We start from the raw sequence: 19954 nt of genomic DNA, 5'->3' as shown, positions 1-19954 counted from the left end.
TTCAGACACGGAATGTTTCTCCCGAACTTCCCAGAAGCTGTGGTTGCAACCACCCCTGGTACCAAATCCCCTCAGGCTCCCTGCACCTGCTGGGTCCATCTGCCTGTCCAACGACAGATCCTATCCCCTTTCCTAACCACACCTCGTCTTTCCTCTGCCCTGTCCTGGGTCCGCCCCCTCTGCTGCCTGTTCTTCCTGGATTCCCTACCCTTTTGTCCCTTCAGGCAGCCTTTCCCCCACTGGTTGGTATTCCACACTCCGGCAACATGGCTGGCTGCAGTCTTTAGTGGATGCCTTTGTCCGTGCCTGGAGGTGTGTGCACTCTCTGCTGGTGAGCAACACCCCTGAGGGCCTCCCTAGGGTTGCCCCCATTTAGGAAGCATGCTGCCTGCTGCTGTCTGGGGAGGCTGGATGCATTCACGTGGAAGGACACGAAGGATGGAGTGGCTCCTTTCATGCAGTCAGCCCTCCTTTGGTCTGGTTTTCTGATGCTTGTGTCGGACCTCTAGCTTGCCTCTGCTCACCAGCACACCTCAATACCACCTGCGTTCCTCCCCATGGGCTGATAAGCCAGGAAGACAGCAGGGCCATACCTGCAGAGGTCTGGGCCCCGTGATGCGCTGTGGGGGGGGCAGAGGTGGCGGCGGCGGAGGTGGTGGGACCACGGGGGTGACTCGGGGGGCTCCGGCTGGGGCAGGGTCCTGCTGCAGCCCAGAGACACCGACGGACAAGGGGGAAGAGCCCAGGAGGGTCAGTGCAACGTAGGCGCCAGCTGGAGGTAGGCAGACAAGGAGAGGCTTGCTCAGGGCGCACTGTCCTGGGTGGCGGACACTGAAGCTACAAAGCTGGGCGGGGAGTGGAGAGTCCTCTCCCCTTTCCTTTCATGAAGCTTAAAATCCTGCAGAAAAATTCTCCACATTTTAACGCCCCACCGTCCTCTAATTCCAGCCTGCCAGCCCTGTGTCCACACTGGTACCCCTTTGTTCCTCTTCACGCAGGATGCTCAAGTGAAAACCCACTGTGGTATAGGTCTGCACTCCCCAAGGGCTGCCTGGCCCTCAGGCCCTTCACTTCACTGAATACAGCCAAGCCCCTGGCACACAGAAGGTACTATCCTCCCGCCCTCCTCGGACCACCCATCCGCTCTTTCCTCAACATCTGTTGCTTCTGTTGGATTACCTGGGCAGCCCTAATGGCTGGGTCTTCCTAGCGGCAAACAGAGTGTTTTTGCTTTTTCCCCCAAATAGGAAACCAATGAGGAAGGCTATCCATGGAGAGGACAGGGGAGTGAATGGTCCTGGAGGGACCTGGTAGCAGCAGGACATGGTCTACATGGTCGTGCAAGGAGGTAGAGTCTGATGAGAGACCAGTGTCTCCATGTGCAGTGACCACAGGGAATGGGGCAGGCCCAGTGGATCAAGACTAAACATGTCACCCCAGCTGCCTCTCACCCACAAAGGAGGCTCGGGGTCGAAGGGCATGCTCCCCCTGCCCACCTGCTCCCCTACTTTCTGTGCTCTGCTTTCTCCAACTCACATTTGATAAGCTTCACTACCTCCAGGTGTGAGCTGTTGGTCACCATGGTGCCATTCACCTGTTGGGGGACAAACCGTAGAGTGATCAGGATGGATGCAGGGGTTCCTCCCAAAGCTCAAAACACCACTCCTCACAAAGCCACTTCCCAATGCTACCTAGACACCTCTGGTCACCTGTCCCTCAAATTCACAATGTCAGTTTGTTCCTATTCACGTCTGCTGTGTATTACCTTCCCAGCTCCTGTAAGTGTTCAACCACTAGCCCGCACCTGCCAACTGCCCTGTGTGCCTACTCCTCCCTGGACAGCTAAGGCATAGCCTCGCCTAGGATTCCCTTAGTGCTTCCAGGACACTATGCAGCATTGGCAGTGCTGGATACCCTGCATCAGGGCAGGTTCCAGCAGGCGGCAGCTGGCAAGGTGCTCAGGTCAGTACTGTGCAGACGCGGAGTCCGAAGGTCCTGGGCCCCTCACTGGTCTCAGCCTCCCTATTTTAAGTGTGTTTTTGTCATTTCTTAAATGGGGAAATAAAATCCATTCCAGAAGCTTGGTTACAGAGAGTCAAGAAGGGCCGAGGATGGGGCTCCTAGTAGCTGGCCCTCACTGGCTGCCACATTCCTGGGGTCCTCTCGCAGCACTGCCCCCCAACCCAGTGGCCGAGCACCGTGGTGGTGAGGGGGGAGGACCCAGGGTGCTGGCCAGAGGAGAGGGGCACTCACTTTGATGATCCGGTCTCCCTCTTTGACACCAGCTCTCATGGCTGCCCCTCCTGTAGGAAGAAGACCTGGTCAGCAGAGCCTGGCCACCCTCCCCTGAGGTCAATGACCCTGCCCCACTGTCCTTCCAAAATGTCTTCTCAGCTGTTCACGTTAGGACCTCCTGTCCTGGTTCAGTCACAACTACCTGTGAGCTGCAGGGGCTTTCTGCCCATGGCTCAGAGGCCAGGCTTCTGGTAGCCAGGCCAAGGTGCCAGAGGGGCAAGCCTGGCCCTGGGAAGAAGACATGTGCTTTACTGGAACGTGCCTGGATAGTTCCCAGGTCAAGTAAGAGCTACTTCCTATGATCTGGTGGGAAGAACGAGTTTATTTTATTTTATTTTATTTTATTTTATTTTATTTTATTTTATTTATTTATTTATTTATTTATTTAGAAGAACGAGTTTATTGCACTAAATGTAATTGTGAACATAATAGTAATTATTAAGAGAAAGAGCAAGAAGAAGGTGAAAAGAGTTTTCAAACTGCTTCCTGAGCCCTGAGAGGCTCGTTCTGGGGTTCACACCATGAAGATAAGAGTGATCACTCCTTTATCGTCTGTTAAGATTTATTTTAGACCTTTGGCAGTTTCTCCCTTTAAAATGGGCCAGAGGGATCCCTGGGTGGCGCAGCGGTTTAGCGCCTGCCTTTGGCCCAGGGCGCGATCCTGGAGACCCGGGATCGAATCCCACGTCAGGCTCCCGGTGCATGGAGCCTGCTTCTCCCTCTGCCTGTGTCTCTGCCTCTCTCTCTCTCTCTCTCTCTGTGTGACTATCATAAATAAAAAAAAAAAAAAAAATGGGCCAGATGCAGAGCTCCTGATGTGACCCACTGGAGGCTGAGGCGGCCGTGACCACTGTGTAGGTCCTAATGACTTAGTCCTGGTTTGGTTTATATCCAGAAAGCACGGAAGCATGAATGCCAGAGCAGGCTGACGAGCAGCATACAGACTGTTTCTGTCAATCTGCCCCAGATGATCATTCAGTCTGTGAGCTGTACTCATCCGATAAAACAAAACTCCCACAAAGCACATATAGATGCTTCTGCTCTGAAAGCATATTCTCCAGTGCAGATGCGTTCCAAGTTGGCTTTTCAATCCGGGGACTCAGGATTACACCCTCATCTATGGTGTGCTATTTACGGAGGAGCACTTGCAAGGAGCTAGAAACTCTCTAGGCTGTGTCTGAAAACCAAAGGTGGGCAAGTGCTGTCTTGCCTGGAAGTATGAGACACATGTGGTGATTTTGGAAAAAAGGCAAAGTCTCCAGAGTAAAGGAACCAGAGAAGTTCTCTGACTTTCGTGAGCTTGAGGACCACCAAAAGAATTTGTTCACAGCACCTCCCTTGCCCCCCTGGCCAGAGAGTGATCCAGTGCTTTTGGGCGTGGGCTCAGGACGAGGACAGCAGCTACCCCGGGGGTCCAGGTGACATTGGTGTTGGCAGGACACAGACCACATGCTGAGAAACAGCAAGCTAGAGAGGCCTCACATCAGGGAAAGACAGTAACAACCACTGTGTTACTCCTGTGATGTCAATGCTGATGCGTAAGTTGTCTCTTTATGTCTCCTCCCCCAGACATGCATGCATGCACAGAGACACACACACACACACACAAAGACACACACATCCATGCACACACAGATGCACATAGAAACACATGCACACACAGGGACAGACACATATCCATGTACACACAGATGCAGAGACACATGCACGCACAAGGAGAGACACACATACAGACACATGCACACACACACACAGATCCATGCACACACAGATGCAGAGACACACACGAAGAGACATGCTCACAGACACACCCACAGACACATGCGCACACATACATCCATGCACAGACGCACAGAGACAAATGCACGCACAGGGACAGACACACAGACACATGCACACATACACATCCACGCACACACAGACACATGCACATAGAGGCACACACACAGAAACACACACACACGTGCATGCACTCACAGACAGACACACAGAGAGACACACACACACACAGATGCATGCACACAGACACACACACTTTCCAAAACTCAGGTTTCATTGGCAAGCCACCTTTTGCCATTTTGTCTATGGGTCTGACTGTGCTCAGGCCTCAGGGAAGGGCCCCAGGAGCTGTACCTGAAGTGGGCTGCTGCAATCCTCCCACTAGTGCAGTACCCCCAGCAGTGCCATCCTCCCACCAGCACCGGCTGCCCCAGTCTGGGAACAGGGAGAACAAAGAAGTCAGAAGTACGTGTCTTTTCAGCGCTCCATCCTCAGATGGGAAACGAGCACCGTCTAGAGTGAGCAGAGGGTGGTGTGTGAGGTGTGGGGAAAGAAGCCATCTCTCTGTAACAGAAAACTGCGAGGTGAAGCAGCACATTCTCCAGAAGATCTAGCTGAGAGAATCACTGAAGGTGCTACGCTAACCAACAGATTTTCGAAACAGCCTTCTGTGGGAAGAGTTGGCATCTAGGGCTTCTGTGGCTTGAGAGGAGAGGTCAGTGTCTGGCTTCCCAGCTTCAGAGGACAGGCTGCCTCTCTTACTAGGGCCTGACGTGGCTGGTGACTGTGAGCTGAAGCCGAGGCTTGTTGACAATTCCGAAAATCCCAGGAATGATGTTGAATCTACTCCATCTGTGCTCCAGAAAGGGCACCACAAAGCCTGGATGATGGCACGTCTGTTCACGACAGAGTTTACTGAATGTCTTAAGTCCACTGCTGAGACCTGCTCAGAAGACAGATCCCTTTCCACATGCTTCTCACAGAGGCATCTGGCTAGGAATCTTGATCCCATGGTAGTGAGTTCAAGCCCCATGTTGGACATGGAGCCTACTTTAAAAAAAAAAAAAAAAAAAAAAAAATGCACCTGGCCACCCAAGAGCTCTGATGGAGATGGACAAGAGTGTTGTTCTCATGCCTGCTGACACAACACCCACTCTGCAGCTCATAGAGCAAGGAGTCATTTCGACTTTCAAGTCTTGTTATTTGACAAATATATTTTGTGAGACAATGGCTGCCATAGACAATGATTCTGCTGATGGATCTGGGCAAAGTCAATTGAAAATCTTCGGGGAAAAAAAAAAGAAAGAAAATCTTTGGGAAAGGATTCTTCATTCTCGATGCCATTCAGAACATTCATGATTTGTGGGAAGAGGTCCAAAGATCAACATTCACAGGGGTTTGGAGAAGCTGACGGCATCCCTCGTGGAGGACTGTAAGGGGTTCCAGATTTCACTGGAGGAAGTCGCTGCAGGTGTGGAAACAGCAGGAGAACCAGAATCAGAAGGGGGTCCTGGAGGTGGAACGGAACCGCTGTGATCTGAGGACAGAACCTGAACCCACAAGGAATGTTCCTTAGGGATGAGCCAAGAGTGTGGTTTCCCCACACAGAATCTCCTCCTGGTGAGGATGCTGTGAAGACTGTTGAAATGACCACCAAGGATTTAGAATGTTCCATAAGCTTAGTTGATCGTGCGGTGCCAGAGTCTGAGAGGACAGGCTCTGGGGTGTAGTGCTATCCAGCTGTACGCACACTCAGGGAGACAGTTCACGGGAGGAGGGTCCATTGTTGCAGCAAACTTCACTGTCTCATATTAGGAAAGCTCCACGGCCACCCCAGCCTTCAGCAGTCCCCAACATCAAGGCAAAAAGGTTATGACTCACCAATCAGCAAGGAGGTACTTTTCATTAAGGCACGTATATCGTCTTTTTAGATGTAACACTACTGCATACAGTAAACCACAGTGTAAACAAAACTCTTCCAAGCACTGGGAAACCGAAACAACCATCAGACTTGCTTTATTGCGCTATCATGCTTGGCTGTGGTGTCTGGCCCAAGCCCACCATGTCTCCACGGGGAGCCTGTGACACTCTCCATGTCACCAGCCCCACCCCATCTGCCATCCTGACATTCGCTCCTCCTAGAGACACCGGCCTCACAAACTTCCACACCCCCACCTCCTTCCTGCTTGTCAGCACAGCCCTGGTCACTAGCCAGTGTGACTCCACTGCCTGGCGGATGGTGGCTCTTCTGCTCTTGGGTAGTGGCAGGACCGACCTGCTTATAGGCCCTCCCACTCTGCTCCCTTCCCACCAAACTCCTATCCTGCCAGCGTTTTTTCATTCCCTCCTTCCAGACTACCTTGAAACCCTGGTTCTTCCAGAGAAGCTGCAGCCACAAACTGCCCGAATGCCAATTTCCCAGCACCTCCACCTCCCTGCCTGGCCCACATATGTCATTTCTCCTTTAGTCAGTCAGTATTTAAGGTAACCTGCATCTGCAAATGCAGGCAATCGCTCAGGCCAGTGTGCCATCCCAAAATGTAAAGTGTTGTGGGTAGGTATGAAGAAGGGGGTCTCTGTTTCCACCACAGCATCTTCTCATCCAGGGTGAGGGGCTCCCCTGGGCAGCAGGTGGGCATGTGCCTGACATCCTGAGGGCCACTCTGCTGCTGTTACACCTCCCAACAGAGAAGTAAGCGTGAAGTGTGATTCCTAGAAATTCTGTCTAGTGGTGTGGCACTGCGGTGACATCCCCAGACACCACTGGGGACCTACTCGAGTCATTCCTTCACGCCCAGAACATGCCGCGCCTCCACAGAAAGCATGCGCACATTCTCCAGCTCACACGGCACTGTCACATGCATGGCTGCTAAGTACGAAGTGTCCCTCGACCCTCCACTCACCAGGCCGCACAGACTGCACCAGAACGATGCGATCCCCGCTGACCGTGAAGCCAAAGCCATGTTGGTCCTTTTGGATGATGACACAGCGCTGAACAAGACCTGACAGGAGGTGACAAAAAAAGAAGGGGTTAGGTAGGCACAGTCACTGGAAGGTTAGTGCGTACACACCAAGACCAACCCAGGAAGGCCCCAGTGCTTCCTCCTCCTAACCAGATTCCCCAGACTCTTCCTGTCCAAACACTACGGCAACAACATGCCTCCCTTGGCAAGCAGCACAAACTTGCAACCTACTTTGTATTCTACCTAAGGAATCACCCTCTTCTGAGCACTGAGCTGTCTCTCTCTTGTACATGTCTTTCTCTTTAGGTCTGGCTGGGTGAGGCTGGCCACTTCCTGCGATGGACAAGGCATAAGTTCTAGAGTTAAAGGCCAATGGGTTTCAGGCCTTGCCTCTGTCCCTTCTGAGCTTCTGCACTTGGGCACGTTTCTGAACCCTTCTGTGCCTCAGCTTCCTCATCTGTAAAGCTGGATAATGTCTACTACTTTCTATCATTGATGGAAGGACAGATGAGGCGATTTATGTAAAATCGTGTAATACAATGCCTAGCATACATTGTGAGCTCAATGTAAAGGCTAAGAAGATCTGTCTGTGGGGGTGTTCACTTCTGTGTCTATGTGTTGATGTCCCCAATTTACCTGCTGTCTCAGAGGTGTCAGAGGGCTGGCGGAGGTGGGAAGGGGACCTGCGTTCAGGCGCTGGATCTCCCAAAGACAGGGTACTTAACCTGGAGAGTAAGGAAGGCACACTGGTTGAGTGGGGCAGGGAGGAACCAGTCTCAGGTTAAAAGGGGCCCTGAGTCTTGGGTAAAGAGAGGCCAACCCTTCCACCCTGTAACCCACTAAACCCGCTAAACCTGAAAAAAAAAAAAAATAAAAAATAAACCCGCTAAACCTGGCGGGAGAGTAGGCGTATCTACACCACTGGCAACACCACTTATTTTGAATCCTGGACTGGCAGGACAAGCATGGTCTCTTTGATACCCAGGAGGGCGTGAAGGGCAAGAGCCCTTCCTGGAGTCAGGAGACAAAGAGACAATGCGAGAACAGGATGCGCACAGACACACACGCTTGTTGGGTCTTACCAGGCTGCAATGGGGCTGATGGAACAGAACGAAGCAGCAGAGAAAATGAATGCAAGAAAAAGACAGGAAAAAACAAAAGCTAGTTAGTTTTAGGCGGTGATTTGCAAAGGAAAGGGAGACTGGAGAGCAAGATGGTGGAGGGTCAAAATCACATGGAGACCTGCGTGCACTGAGCAGGACGGTGGTGGGTGCGGCAGACAGCCTCCCCGACCTGGGCTTTGTCTTGCTGTGCTCCCCACCAATCCAGCATCTCCAGGAGGGTAACTGGGCATTTAATACTAACCTGTTGGGTAACTAGCATGCACTTCTCTAGAAAGGAGGGCAGAGCAATGGCCCGAGCCTCTGAACATGCCACTTATCCTGTGGGCTCTGGGAGGAGTCTGGCCTGTCTGGTGGTAGTAGTCCAGCCCACATTCACCCCCTGCTGGCAGCCAGCCTGAAGCACCTTGCTTAGCAACTGTTAAGACCCTAAAACTTCAAGGTACCCCAGGTTACTGCACCAGGACCCTTGCACGAGTAGTTCAATCACTGCCATGCCTCTCCTTTTCAGAAAAGCGTGCCTGCTGCCCCTCCGAGGGGGTCTCCCAGGCATATCTACAGCATATGACCAGACAGAAGGTTGTTCATGGAGGTGCTGTGTGCGGCGGCAAAGCATGGACTCGACGTAAATGTTCACACAGGTGGCTAGGTGGGGAAACCGAGTGATGGTGCTCAGCTGTGTGGGATGGGAGGGCTCTGAGCGGAATTATGTACACAGGAGAAAGTGGGTAAGGAGATTATTTGTCCCTATGTGCTCACATACTTGTTTGCATATGCATAAAATATCTAAACCACTTTTGGAGGGTACGAAAGACACCCACACACTGGGCTGGGAGCTTTACATCCTATTCTTGCTTGTACCCGTGAACTTCTCAATCATGTGACGGTGCTAGCTCTTCAAGTAATACATACAATACAACATAAATAAATTACCTCTAAAGTTACAAGAGGGGGTCTTCTTCCCCCCTCACCCTGGCACCCCTCTTACCTGGACAGGTGAGACTGCTTTTTACTGGCTGATCTTTGGATCAGAGACAGAAGGACACCGAGGAAGCAGAGAGCAGGGGGCCCAGGAGAGAGTGAAGCAAGAAAGGAGGAAGAAAGACAAAAACAAGACATAAACCAGACAAGACAGTGGAGATGGTGGGCTCAAAAAAAAGCCACAATCAAACTCAGCAGGGCGCAGGAGAGGAAACCTGCCAAGACGTAGTAGTCATCTGGCCAAAATGCCAATCCACTCATGTCACTTTGCTGCCCCAAACCTCGCAGAGCTTCTCTCTGGTACTCGGGACTGCTTTTGAGCTGGGCCATGGTGTGGAGCAGGGCCTCCTGCCTGGTCCTCCCACAGCCCCCGGGGCCCACTGTGCTGCCCCATGGGTGGCACAGCAGGGCTGCCTAAAGGCAGCTGTGGGCCACTAGGGTAGGACTCCAGCAGCACTAGTCTCTGCTCTTTGCTACTGTTGCCTCCCTTCACCTGCTCCGGGTTCTGGCTCTTGCCTTTGCCCACACTGTGCCCACTCCCCGTGCAGCGCCCACTCCCTAGATGTCCTTCCTACTCCATGGCCTGTAACTGCATCCATAAGCCAGGCTCCAGGGTGCACTTCCAGCAGCTCCAACTTCTGGTGTCTTCAAACTACTGGACTCCATCAGCTCGCCTGCCCTGCCCCCTCCACCCATGGCAGGCACTCGGCTCAGTCCAGCATTGGGGAAGTGTTCTAGAATCTGGATGAGAACCGTACTCACTGGGGTGACCATTCCACCTCACACGTATGTCATGTCACCACGCTGTAGCCCTGGAACTGACACAGCACCGTGTGTCAATGACACCTCAGTGACACTGAAAAGTGTCCTGGCACCCAGACCCATGCCATCTAATATAATGGTCACTACCACATGTGGCTATTTATTTTTGAAATAAAATTTAAGATTCAGTTTCTTAGTCATACGAGCCAAATTCCAGTGCTTCACAGCTATGTGTAGCCAGTGGTTACCACAGCCCCTGGACGGTGTAGCATCCCTGCACACAGCTCTGCAGTGTTACTCTACACAGTGTGAAGGCACTAGGGCATAGAAATAAGACTTGGTCACTGCTGGCTGGGGACGAGGGCAGCGTACAGAGCTTCAGCACAAACAGGGGGCCATGGCTTGGTGCCAGCACCCCTCAGAGAGGGGTTCTCAGAATGGACCTTATGGTAGAGGTCTTCTGCTGCAGCTCCTTATCTGTCATCTTCCGTCAGATCGGCAGCACGCCCCACCCTGGGTGGTCCTGTTCAGGCGCGAACCCCTCCTCCTCCTCAGGAGAAAGCCCACGTCATCCCAGGAGAGCCTGGGCCTCGTCCTCGCCTCTGCTGGACTCTGCGGCCCAGTGGCTTCCCGTGCCTGCATCAAAGCATGCAGGAGCAGGGAGTGCGCAGCCTGGTCTGCTCTGCACTTGAGCGGGTCGGGTGCTGTTGGCCTCGTCAAAGGCCCACAATGCTGAGGCCCAGGGAGCTGGCTGTGGAGGACATCAGGATGCACGAGAAACATTCCAGCAACAGGTAAACATTTTTTTCTCGCCAAGAGCTTCACAGAGGAAAACCCACCACAGAATTGGAGGAAGACATGCCTACAGCAGCAGCTCGGGCGCTGAGACAATATGCAAGCTGCTGGATCCCCTAGGGTCACACCCCGAGCAGACTTTGAGGGAGACCGTGGGAAGGTTAAAATCAGACATAAGGGAGGAGGAGAGGAGGGAGGACATAGCCTGGCATGAAACAAGGGCCATCAGAAAAGAAGAAAGGACTCACATTTGGGTTCCCCTCTTCCTCATGATATTCCCATGGAAATGTGGCAGCTGAGCTTAAATTCCAATTGGCCTGAACCTGATGCGTGTGGGGAAGGCCTGGGAGAGGGGAGACACTTCACCTGAGTTTGTAGCTTGTTAAATGGCAGCCATGAGACAGATGGCCTGGCCCAGCTTCTCAGTAAGCCCTGTGCCATGGAGTCATCTTGTGTCACCAGCAAAGGCCATGACTTCCAGTTGCAGGTCTGGACGAGTATAGCAGCCCTGTTTTCTCTCCACTGCAACAGACTGGCCTCCCCGGGGCTCAGATGGACCTGTCATCCCTGGCTTGCTCCCGAAAGCCCAGGAGTGCATGCTGTCCCCTGGCACTGAGCACTGAAGGCCTCTTACCAAGTGCCTCCAAACACTGTGAGAATTCACTGGCACTCCCTGCTCTGTCACACTGGCCTCCACTGGATCCTGTGCTCACCCTGCTGCTGTTCCGTGATGGCCCCAACCCTCTCTCTCTGCTTCTCAAGGCTCTAGTCAAGTGGCAGCGACCCCACCACGCCTCCTGCGGTCACAGCAGCCTGCATTTCCTTTACTCTTAAGATTTTATTCTGAAAAATTTTAAACCTATATTACTGTTGAGGGAACAGCATGATGAATACCTATATACCCTTCATCCAGACTCACCAATTAACATGTCACACTTGCTTTTTCTATGATTATACATTTTTTTTCCATTTCAAAGCTGCAAGATGGCTTGATACTTTGTCCCTAAATACATCAACATAAATCCCCCTAAGACCTTGAGACTTATAAACAATCGCAGTGACAGCAGGACACCCAAGGAAGTTCATCTTTGATACAATAAGATTACTTCATACATAGTCCCCAGTCCGCCCCCTAAATGGCCATTGATCTTCTACATAGCTGTTCTCCAATGGCCTTGGTCCAATTGTCGATAGCACACTGTATTTACTCAGTCTCCTTGACATTCAAGTGACCCAGAACCCCCACCCCGGTCTCTCTAAACACTGCTGTGTTGATGAGCTCAGGCCAGTCTTCATGAATGGCCTGCAAAAGACCTGTCCGTTTCTGCATGATTAGAATCACATTAAGCCTTTTAAAAGAATATTACATAAGGGATGCCGATTTCCAGTTCTGCTAGGTTTGATTACGTAGGTGAGGTGGTGTTCCTGGGAGTTGGCAGTGGTATAGGCCCATTTCCTGTTTGAACCAGCGGGCAATCTGGGGTGATACTGAGCTGGAGGACCACCCTGTTCCCAGCCGCCACACCATCCACGGACATCCATGCTTGACCTACTTGCTGCGCTGAAGGCTGCCAAAGGGCAATCTGCTAATTCTGTCATTCTGTCTACATCTATGGGCACGCAGTCTCTTGTAGAGCAAGCCATCTTATCCCTCTTCTGGAGTGGTGTCGTGAACTAATGAATTTTTACCCAGTAAAATGCATTATAGTCCATTATCATCACCATTTTTTAAAAATGTTCTTTTTAAATCTTTACTTTTTGTAATTTTTTTTTTTTTTTTTAGTAATCTCCACACCCAACATGGGGCTCGAACTCAAGACTCCGAGATCAAGAGTCGCATGCCACCAACTGAACTGGCCAAGTGCCCCTGTAATCATCACTTTTTAAAACCTGTGGGAGGTGCCCCATTCGGCTGGTGGGGGATCTTATTCCTTTTAAGTGTTACCATCTGTCTTGAAGAGCATCCTTGCCTTCTGGCCAGATGCTCTGGCTTACCTTGTACCTTCCATAAGCCAGACCTGCAATCGAACTCTCCTCTAGGGAGCCCTGGTTCCTTTCAGTGGGACACGTGTGTAGAGATGGGGCCTGGGTGCCAGATGCTCACTGTGACCAAGACTGTCATCCCTCCATTCCCTTCAGTGGGCAGGGCAGGGACATCTGTGCAGGAGGTGTGAGTTCCAAACGACAGGGTCCCTTGTCTTCCCCAATTCTGTACTGTAGCTTCTTTCTCCCATAGTGAGAACCTGGTTCCCACACAAAAGCAGCACATGTACTCATTTGCCCCATTTCCAAATGCATACGGGACGGCTGCTCGAGTGAACACACTGACATTGCTGGCAACAGCCAACTCATGAAGTGCCAGGTGTCCCTGTGGGTCCTTCTGTCCTCAGACCATGTCCTGCTGCAGGTGCATGTGCTATCCATCTGAAAAGTGTTTAGGTTTCTTTTCATATTTGCACTTAATTTGGGGGCTTGCTTTCCTCAGGCTTATTTATCTAATTTCATTCTTTGAACTTGCTAAGCATTTACATAGTTGAAAACTCAAAATCAAACTTTAAAAAGAGTATATTTAGAATTGTCCCTGTCCCATCCTCCCACTCCTCCAAGGAAACATTTTCATTTGCCTTCAGCTTCCTTTCTTTCTTCTTGTAAAGTTAAGCAAATAGGCAGAAATATTCTTATTTTCCTTTCTTGCTTATACGGCAGGTAGTATCTCACACGTTCAGACTTTGCTTTTCTCATTGAGCCTATCCTCAAAGTGCCTCCGTATCAGCTCACAGAAATCTGTCATTTCCTTGTCCTCCCCTTTGGCCCACACCCTGCACAGGTGTCCCTCCTCGACCCAGCTCTCTGTCACCTGGCGTCATCCTCCCTCTCTGCTAGAGGGCAAAGGTTGCAGTGTGTACCTTCCGGTATGCTCTCCAGCAGCACCAGGCACTGAATGCCCTCCTCATCCCAGCCTACAACAGTGTGAATGAGAAAGCATGGAAACGTCCGGTGACTTTCCAGATAGCAAAGTTGAAAACTGCCCATGTATCCCTCCTGTTGGCCTATGGGTGTGTATGTGTGTGTGTTTCCAAAAATTAGTTAAAAATTGAAAATGAGGCAATTTCGCATTAACAAAATGCAGGTTTCTGGGAAAAGGGTGGAAGTTCTGGTAGCACTGCGCTTCTAGTCTCACATGGCGACTATCAGCTGATGGGAGCCCCTTACTCCATCCCAGCCTATAATGTCCCTGTTCTGGGACACTAGCTCTTCCCACCTTCCAGGCAGTGTGCCATGCACCTAATGTTCATTGTGTGTGTAATCACCACAACAGCCTGGCGAGGTGGGTAGCACATGCTCATACTCAGAGCATACACGGAGGGTAAGTGGAGTTAGGATACACCTGACTTCAAGATCTGTGCCCCTAAATGAAGTTATCTGACCTGTGGCCATATGAAGTTCTAACTGGCCTTTACTGGACCTTTTCTCCTATTTTCTTTTCTACACATATGCATACATGTATGTACAATATATGTACATGTAAAAACACACACCTTACATGTGCATACACACAATACATGACGTATGTTAGCTCACGAGATGCAGACATAGAATACACACGTCACAAACATCTGGAAAGATAACACAATAAATACACAGATTAAAGCACCCCATATGTGTGCTGACCAACGTCTCTTACGTCTGGGCAAAGTCATATTCTCAGGTCCCTCCTCAAAGCCAGGAGCAGCAGTAAACCAGGAAAGAGCCTTGCCAGGACCTTCGTTCTAGATAAAGTCCACACTCATTGAACCCTGACCTGGTCTTACTGGTCTGGTTTCCCTTATCTTCCAGGGTGGAGGAGCTCTAAGCAGCCTCCCTGCACCCTAACTTCCCCAGGATTCTGCATCTGGGTAGAATGTTCCCCATGGTGGGAAGCTGGCAGATATTCAGGCCTGTACATCCCTGCAGTGAAGGGAAGAGACACAAATGCCCCTGCTTCGAGCTCATGTGCTTGAAAACACTAGAGCACAAGGGGCACAGATCAAACAGTTTTGATCACAATCAGGGTGCAAAGTCAACACTTCAAAGGATGCTATAAAAAAGGGCTGGGTTTGGAATCAAGGACATTCAGGAGCTATTCAGGAGCTAATCCCAGTTCTGTCCCCAGTTCACACAGGCCCTTGCCATCATCCACTTGACTTGCATCATGGGGGTCCTGTCATCTCTAACACCAAAGGGCAGGAGCCCCTGGTAGTGCAGCCAGAGAAGGTTCCCACCTCAGTCAGGTCACATGCTGGCTGCAGAGCAGCGTGGGAACTACTCGAAGCTCCTGCCAGGGACCCGACTCAGTGGCGTGCAATCTATTTCTACTTCCACAAGCAGCCCAAATGGTCCTCGTTCAGGGAACCCATCACTGTGTGGAAGCCTGAAAGCCATCCCTTACTCTCTGCATCATCCCCAGTATCCCCAGAGACCTTACCCTTGAGGTCAAGGTCGCAGCCACAGCCCAGTGTGGTGCCTGGGGCATGCAGGGTGCCCATGCCACATGTTGAAGGACTGTGCAACACTCCTCCTTTTGGAGCTGGTGTGGGGGTCAGAGGCCCTGTTTGTTAGCTTCCTTGATGTTGTGAAGTCTGTGCAAATCCTTTCAAGGTCCACACTGGGTGACCGATGCTCAATGTGCCAGAGGTGAGGGACATGGACCAGTGTATGAATACAAGATGAAATGAGGACGACCCCAGCAGTTCTAGTCGTCTCTGCTTCCATGCAGTGTCTCAGAGGGCTGTATCACACACTGGGCAGACAGGTGTGTGTGCAGGGAGGCAGAAAACCAGCATGCTGAGCTTCAACACAGGGTGTTTAGCACACAGCCCATGTGGTATGGTTTGGAAAGCACACTTTCAGGGTGAAATATGGGCTCAAGTGCAGCCTTCTCCTGCTGTCACCTCATGGAACAGCCCTAGTTTCTCAACAACAAAAGTGGAGAACACTACTTTCTTCCAAGGGTGACTGGGAGTGCCAAATCACCCCCACCAAAACCTCAAAGCCAACCTGTCCAAATGGAAATCCACCTTCCAGCCCAGGCCCAGCTCTGTTCCTGGGTCAGTGTTTCCTCCCAAGGTCCAAATGCTGTGCAGTTGCTCACGCCAGGAGCCTGAGAGTTACCTCTGACTCCCCTGCAAATCGAATCACCGCCAGTTCCTATGGCTATTCCCCACAGCTAGCTCTGGACCTCACCTGCTTCTGCCCCTCCCTGGTCCTCCTCTGGGAGGACTGCTCCCCTCATATCTTTGCAGGTTCCCCTCCCTAGAATCCACCCATTCTCTACATATAGTCCGTGACTGTCACCTTGCAGTACTTTCCCACTGTCCTTGTATAAAGTTTCAAATCCAGTTTCAAACTGGTCCTCATGCCCCAGTTCACCACGCCCACCCTTCCTCGCTGCACCTCCACCCCAGAAGCCTGCTCCTCCCTCCACGGTGCCTTCTCTTCATTCTGCTTTCAGGGTTCTTCCCCTGAAATCTTCCCTGTAGTGCTCACTCAGTGCTGACTAATCATTTGGTGCTTTTCTGGGTTGTTTCACGTCTACTTTCCCTGTTTACCAGTAAGCTAAGCTGTATTGTCTCTTATTCTTTCTAGTGCACAGCAGCTCCAGACAGAGTAAGTAGCAGATATTCAATAAATAGAAGGTGAAACATAATATCAGATAATATATGCCAGGGACTCTGCAGACATGGAAATGTCACAAGCACACAGGGGTCATCAAGAGAGTTTGGGTGACCTCTGCAGTGCACAGAAATTAGGAGTAAATTCACAGCTTCCCGGTTTTGATGACTCAAAGTGGGAAGGTGCTAGCCCCTCCATGGATGTCTGCGGTGGGCACCACCAACCTGGCTGTCAGAGCTGTTTCAGCTCCTAAAGTATTCGGTCTCCCAGATTTCTAGAATTCCAGTCTGCACACAAAGTACTTCACAAGAACATGAATGTTAACATGTGTTGGTAAGGACACAATGGGTTGGGGAGAAAGAAGGCCAAAGAAGGAATGGGAGAGGCAGGCTCCAAGGGCAGAGCTGGGAGCAGGGGCAGAGTTCTGAGGGGTAGCTCTGGCATGGAAAGACGTGGGAAGGAGGAATAGTGCGAGACGGCAGCTCTGAGGCTGTCAGTGTAACCCAGGGCAGAGGGAAAGATCAAACAGGAGAGAGTACGATGTAAGCCTGCGAAGATTGTAGAAAGTTTCCACCTCTGCTCTGCCGTGTATTAGCAGGGAGGGAGGTTCTTAGCAAACTCTCTTAAATACTGGGTTTTTCCACCTGAATGACGTGGACGGTCCACCTGCCTGCTCCCCATCTCAGGGAGCGGCTGTGGGAATTAAATAGTGGGGCTGTTGGAAGGCCTGGGGGACACTGAAGCCTCTGGCAATGACTGAGGAGAGGCTGGGGCAGGGTCGCTGCCGAAGCTTCCCAGGGCTCACAGGATCAGAGCAAGCCTTGAGAAGGACAGCCTGAAGGGAGCGGCCAGAGTGGACCAGAAGGCGAGAGGCTGGAGGCCCAGAGAACAGGCGGGGCAGGGCTGATATGCACCTGAGCGTGAGCACTACTATAGAATAAACCAGAAAAGGCAGGTGGGAGAGAGGCCTGGGGGATGGGCTGCATGACCGCCTCCCAGGCTGTCCACACGGGAGACGGGAGCTACCACAGCACATCGCCAATGCACTAGTTTGAAGTGAGAAACTCACTATAAAATACACATGAGGGCAGCCCAGGTGGCTCAGCGGTTTAGCGCCTGCCTTCAGCCCAGGGTGTGATCCTGAAGACCCAGGATTGAGTTCCCACGTCGGGCTCCCTGCATGGAGCCTGCTTCTCCTTCTGCCTGTGTCTCTGCCTCTCCCTCTCAAGAATAAATAAATAAAATCTTTAAAAAAAGCAAATAGGGCAGCCCTGGTGGCGCAGCGCTTTAGCACCGCCTGCAGCCCAAGGTGTGATCCTGGAGACAGGGGATCGAGTCCCACGTCGGGCTCCTTGCATGGAGCCTGCTTCTCCCTCTGCCTGTGTCTCTGCCTCTTTCTCTCTCTCTCTGTCTCTCATGAATAAATAAATAAAATCTTTAAAAAAATAAAAACAAATAAATAAAATAAAATAAAATAAAATAAAATAAAATACACACAGGGTTTCAAAGATAGTAAAAAAAAAAGAGAAATGCAAAATACCAATGCTTTCAATATTGATGCTTTGTGTGGCCTGCATTCTGCTTTGCCGGACAGCGCAGGTCTGGCCTCCTTTGGCCACACTCAGCCCCTTCCCCCATGGCTGGGCTTCCAGCCCCACAGCCCAGAAGCCTGCTCAGAGTCACCACTCAGAATTGGTACAGATGTCTGCCAAAGCCCTAGTGCATAGATGCTGACCTCTCTCCCTTGTACTTGTCCGCTGGGCTGTGAGCTCCTGGAGGGCTCCTCTTGGCACCATGGTGAGACAGGAGTGAGGGGTTCTGAGGAGTGACCCTCTTTTCACTTGGGACCCAGCATCCACCCGCCTCTCTGCTCATCAGTACAGGCACAGACGCATATCCGATTCACCTAAATGGTCACACATTCCTTGGAAAAAGCCCAGCGCCTGGGCTGCACCCTGGAAGTCACGGGAGTAATGAGGAGCAGGGTGGTCAAGTGTGGAGCTGGATGGAGCCCGTCTGCACCATGGCTCTGGCTCTGTCTGTGGGGTGGAGGCAAATTTACTCCCTCGCCATGACCCTTGGTATCCTCACCTACAAAACTGCAATACCAGCCACCTATGCCGCGGGCAGTCAGAAGAGCTGAGGTGATACAAGCAAAGTCATCTGGCACGATGCCCGGCACGCGGCCGAGCTCAAGAAATGGTTGCCGTCCTTGCCCCGAGGCCGGGGCAAACAGCTCAAACAGCTCAAGTGAGCTACTGTCTGGGCAACCCCATCATGGCTTGCGGCCCAGGAGAAACAAATGTGGGGTTATCTCACGTAGGTGCGACCAGTTCCTAGGCCTGCTCCGGAGTAGAAGCCCTCTATGGGCCGTGGAGCCTGCTCCCTGCTCCCGTGCTACTGTCTCTGTGTCCTCCACCACCGGTAACTGAGGGGAGCAACACTGTCTCGGGATGGCTGGAGGAGACTGTAGGCCCGGGCACTGGTGCTGGGCTGCCCATCCATAGAACATCACTGTAGACGGGGTGGCCACAGCGCTTCGGGAGGCCCGGCCAGGGTGCGTGGGTTGGAGGCGGGGGCCGTCTAGACAGCTGGGTTCTGGACCAACTCTGCCCCCATCTTTCTGTATGCTCTTGAAAGAGGAGAAAAAAATTACATGGAATAAACACCTATTACAGGCCTTCATTTAATCGTCCCAACAACCTGATGAGGTAGACGTTGTTATTTTCCTTGACAGATGAGGAAAACCAGAGCTGGAGAAGCTCACTGAGCTGCTCAAGGACACAGCTATGGTGGTGCTGGGATGTGAGTTCAGGCCTGCCAGACGCGAGTCAACCTTACCTTCTGGGTGTCTTAGGTTCACCCCTACACTGCAGGGCGGGGCCAGGTGACCTCACCTCTTCTGTCTCCTCCTCATCACCACCATGCTTCAGCCCTGAGGGGGTGTCTGGGCATACCAGGTCTGTGCCCCAGAGGAGGGGGAACACATAGGAACTCAGTTTATTTAACTGGGAGGAAAACAAGGCACTCACTCCCCCAACAGTGACCTAGAAGCACATTAGCGCCTGCACTGGTGATGTCCACATGGTGGCCAGGGAGAGTTTGATTCCAGTTGCCTGGCTTTAATGAGAGCAAAGCAATACTGAAGAGTCAAGGTCACAGTCCAGGAGACACAGACTGAGCATGTGTCATTGGGCCGGAGGCCGGGAAGTGGGGGCAGAGGGCCTCAGTCTGGGGCCTGACGTTTCATCCTTGTCTGTGCAGTGCCTACTGTGTGACAGTGGACAAGACACAGCCTCGCCCCTCTCTGGGGGCCCTGTAATGACTCCATTATTTGGAAACACAAAATCACCCCGCATGCACATGTCATCTTCCCTAAGGTTTCCTGAAAAGGTACCTACACATCTCTGGAGTGAGTCCTCCTGAGGAGGGACAGCACACAGGGCACTCCTCGCCATACTCTTTGTAGCAACAGAACTGTCACTCCATGAGCTGACCAAATCAAGGACCGCCCAATCAAGGAAACAGTCCTGCCTAACAGCCAATCAAGTTTTCTTTTTGTCTCTAAAGAATCCTCACCTGGCTCAGAAGATTCACCTTTCTAAT

The 19954-nt window shown here is 51.7% G+C and overlaps 1 protein-coding gene across 17 annotated transcripts in view; it reads right to left on the bottom strand.

Moving 5' to 3' along the window:
• Nucleotides 1-19954, bottom strand: part of ARHGEF11 (Rho guanine nucleotide exchange factor 11) — an 86478-nt gene that overhangs the window by 35292 nt on the left and 31232 nt on the right. For 11 of the 17 annotated variants that reach the window (XM_025430770.3, XM_025430783.3, XM_025430782.3 and 8 more), the window contains 7 exons: nucleotides 9147-9179; nucleotides 8120-8134; nucleotides 7674-7762; nucleotides 6978-7076; nucleotides 2254-2303; nucleotides 1537-1594; nucleotides 594-772 (listed from right to left, as the gene is read on the bottom strand). In XM_025430770.3, the coding sequence (XP_025286555.3) occupies nucleotides 594-772; nucleotides 1537-1594; nucleotides 2254-2303; nucleotides 6978-7076; nucleotides 7674-7762; nucleotides 8120-8134; nucleotides 9147-9179 (523 nt within the window). Of the gene's footprint in view, nucleotides 1-593; nucleotides 773-1536; nucleotides 1595-2253; nucleotides 2304-6977; nucleotides 7077-7673; nucleotides 7763-8119; nucleotides 8135-9146; nucleotides 9180-19954 lie in introns of those variants that run through there. The other 6 variants (XM_025430781.3, XM_025430780.3, XM_049112523.1 and 3 more) reach the window with 4 other exon arrangements.

The sequence above is a fragment of the Canis lupus genome, chromosome 7, assembly GCF_003254725.2.
Source record: "Canis lupus dingo isolate Sandy chromosome 7, ASM325472v2, whole genome shotgun sequence".
NCBI lineage: Eukaryota > Metazoa > Chordata > Mammalia > Carnivora > Canidae > Canis > Canis lupus.
Note: the sequence above shows the minus strand (reverse complement) of the source record. Positions and strands in the feature narration are given on the sequence as shown.